The sequence below is a fragment of the Culex pipiens genome, chromosome 1, assembly GCF_016801865.2.
Source record: "Culex pipiens pallens isolate TS chromosome 1, TS_CPP_V2, whole genome shotgun sequence".
NCBI classification, from domain to species: Eukaryota; Metazoa; Arthropoda; class Insecta; order Diptera; family Culicidae; genus Culex; species Culex pipiens.
In genome coordinates this window covers 49,025,508-49,027,626 of record NC_068937.1, presented here as the reverse complement: position 1 = coordinate 49,027,626, position 2,119 = coordinate 49,025,508, and the positions used below count along the sequence as shown (strand labels likewise).

Here is a 2,119-nt window from a genome sequence, read left to right as displayed (position 1 = left end):
AAAAGTTTGTTTGATACTAGGTAGATGTCAATTATTTCTGAATTTTATTTTGTCCAAGTTTTGGTTAGGAGTGAGGAAGGCTCCAACCACATGGGTGGATTATGTAAATGTTTTAATGCTATTTTTTTCATAGTTTTGGAAGTTGGATAGTTTCAATTTTGGATAGATTATTCTAGGAAATCTTAAACAAATATTTTTTGCAATTCACGAATAAGATTAAACAAATTGATAAAGGGTATGTCTATGATCAATTCCAAAGATTTTCAAATTCATTCAATCTTTAAAAAACAGTTTTAAAACATTTTTTTAATCTTGACTGAGGAAAACCGATTTTATAAGTATGTAAAAACAACACTTGACCTTTTGAACTTTAAAATCCTCTCTTTCATCAGCAAGAATCTTATAGGAACACAATAAAGGACAGATTTTTCTCAATTTTCCTATCAATCAATAAAACTTTGCAAGTTTTAATTAATCTAAGTTTATTGATTACTACTGTATCCCTTTTAAAAGCACTAACATTCACTACATTTTCTTTCCGTCACACTATGGTGAATCTGTTGCATAGTTCGTACCAAGCTGCGGTACAAAACCACCCTGCACAGGTACTGGTTGGTTCCTCAAGATCTAGCTGATGATTCCAAATGCCAGAATCTGTAATCAATAAGAAAAAAAAACAATCAATTAGTATCACACTGACACCAACTCTTTATTATGCTTAACTTACCACAACTTTCTTCTGAATCATGAAGAATCCTTTTGGTCGGCACGACCAGTCCTAGTCCTTGTTCGGAGAATCCCAGGTCGCACCGAATCTTCAAGTTTTTTTTCGCTCGCCCCATCCAAGCGCAAATAAATTTCACTTTATTGCCTCGGAGTGCGAGCTTTCAGGAGGATGTTGATAATTTGATGAACACAAAGATTTGTTTTTCTAAGTTTGTCGAATTAAATCTTGGGAACACTTGCGTCAGTTGTAACTGACTCAATACACTTTGCGGAGCAGGTAGTACAGCTTGTTGCACAGCAGACAGCGAGTTCGCGTCGGGGAATCTGTTTGGGAAAAGGGTTGGAGAGCAAAGTGCGAGGTTAGTATTGAAGTCATTTTGGCGGGAAGTAGACCAAACTTACTTTCTTGGGCATGCCGGAACAGAATCTCGTGGAACGCCTGGACCAGGTGGTACCGGTTGTGGTGGATGCTAACCTGGGTCATCGTCGGAGTATGCGGTGGAGTTGGCGGAATCGACTCCGTCGGTGATGTGGGCGTTGGCGGTGGTGACTGTTGCTGATACTGTTGGTACTGCTGCTGCAGCTGAAGCTGATGTTGACGCTCGACTTCGTCGTCAATCGCAGGGATGTAGAACGCGATGGCCATTTTTGCTGAACTTCTAGCTTGACTTCTTCTGATAGATTCTCAAATCACGTAGAAATCGCGTAAACCAGCGCACTGTTGTTTATACTAAACTTGCGTAGCTCTCGATATCTCAAACTGCTGGACGAAACTTCTAATCGAGGGGGAACAGAGCTTGTTCAAAACACGACTGCTTGCCTCGAACGCTGGTACGAAACTGAACGCTCCCTCGTTCTGTAAAAGGTCTAGAAGGGATCAACGACGACGATGAAAAAAAGCGCGGGGAAAACGAGCCTCTTTGCACGCTCGCTAGTGTGCGTTCCCTGCTCTTGTATTTGGTGGTGTGAGTGAGTGTGAGGTTATGTTTTGAGTTTAAATTGAAAACAACACACACTGTGTACGTCGAGGGGACACGCTTAGAACTTGTACGAACCTGTACGGTGGTGTGGTTTTGTGGATGCACCTCGAGCAGTAGTTTTGTTTACATCGGAACCAAGCTTGTTTTCTTTTGCTTTTTCTTCTTGGGCGCGTATGTTTGTGTGTGCGCGAGTGGGTACGAACTGTACACACTTTAGTTTTCGTTTATTATGATGCTTTGCTTTTTCTTCTTGGTTGCATGTGAGGAAATCAAACACCAACTCTCGGTAATTTCTCGTTGGTAGAATGAGATTTGGACCTTTTTTTTGCGCGATTTCGCGTGATTGTATCTCTTTTAACGATGTTGAGGAACTTTATTTGGCCTTTATTGGGTATTTTTTCAGAAACAAAGAC

General features: G+C 40.7%; 1 protein-coding gene across 1 annotated transcript; it reads right to left on the bottom strand.

Moving 5' to 3' along the window:
* Positions 1 to 465: 465 nt before the first annotated feature.
* Positions 466 to 1,818, bottom strand: LOC120431222 (uncharacterized). Its single transcript, XM_039596367.2, has 3 exons — positions 1,129 to 1,818; positions 728 to 1,050; positions 466 to 654 (listed from the first exon to the last, which is right to left on the bottom strand). The coding sequence occupies exons 1-2, from the start codon at positions 1,370 to 1,372 to the stop codon at positions 983 to 985; spliced, it is 312 nt and encodes a 103-aa protein (XP_039452301.1). The 5' UTR covers positions 1,373 to 1,818; the 3' UTR covers positions 466 to 654; positions 728 to 982.
* Positions 1,819 to 2,119: the final 301 nt, after the last annotated feature.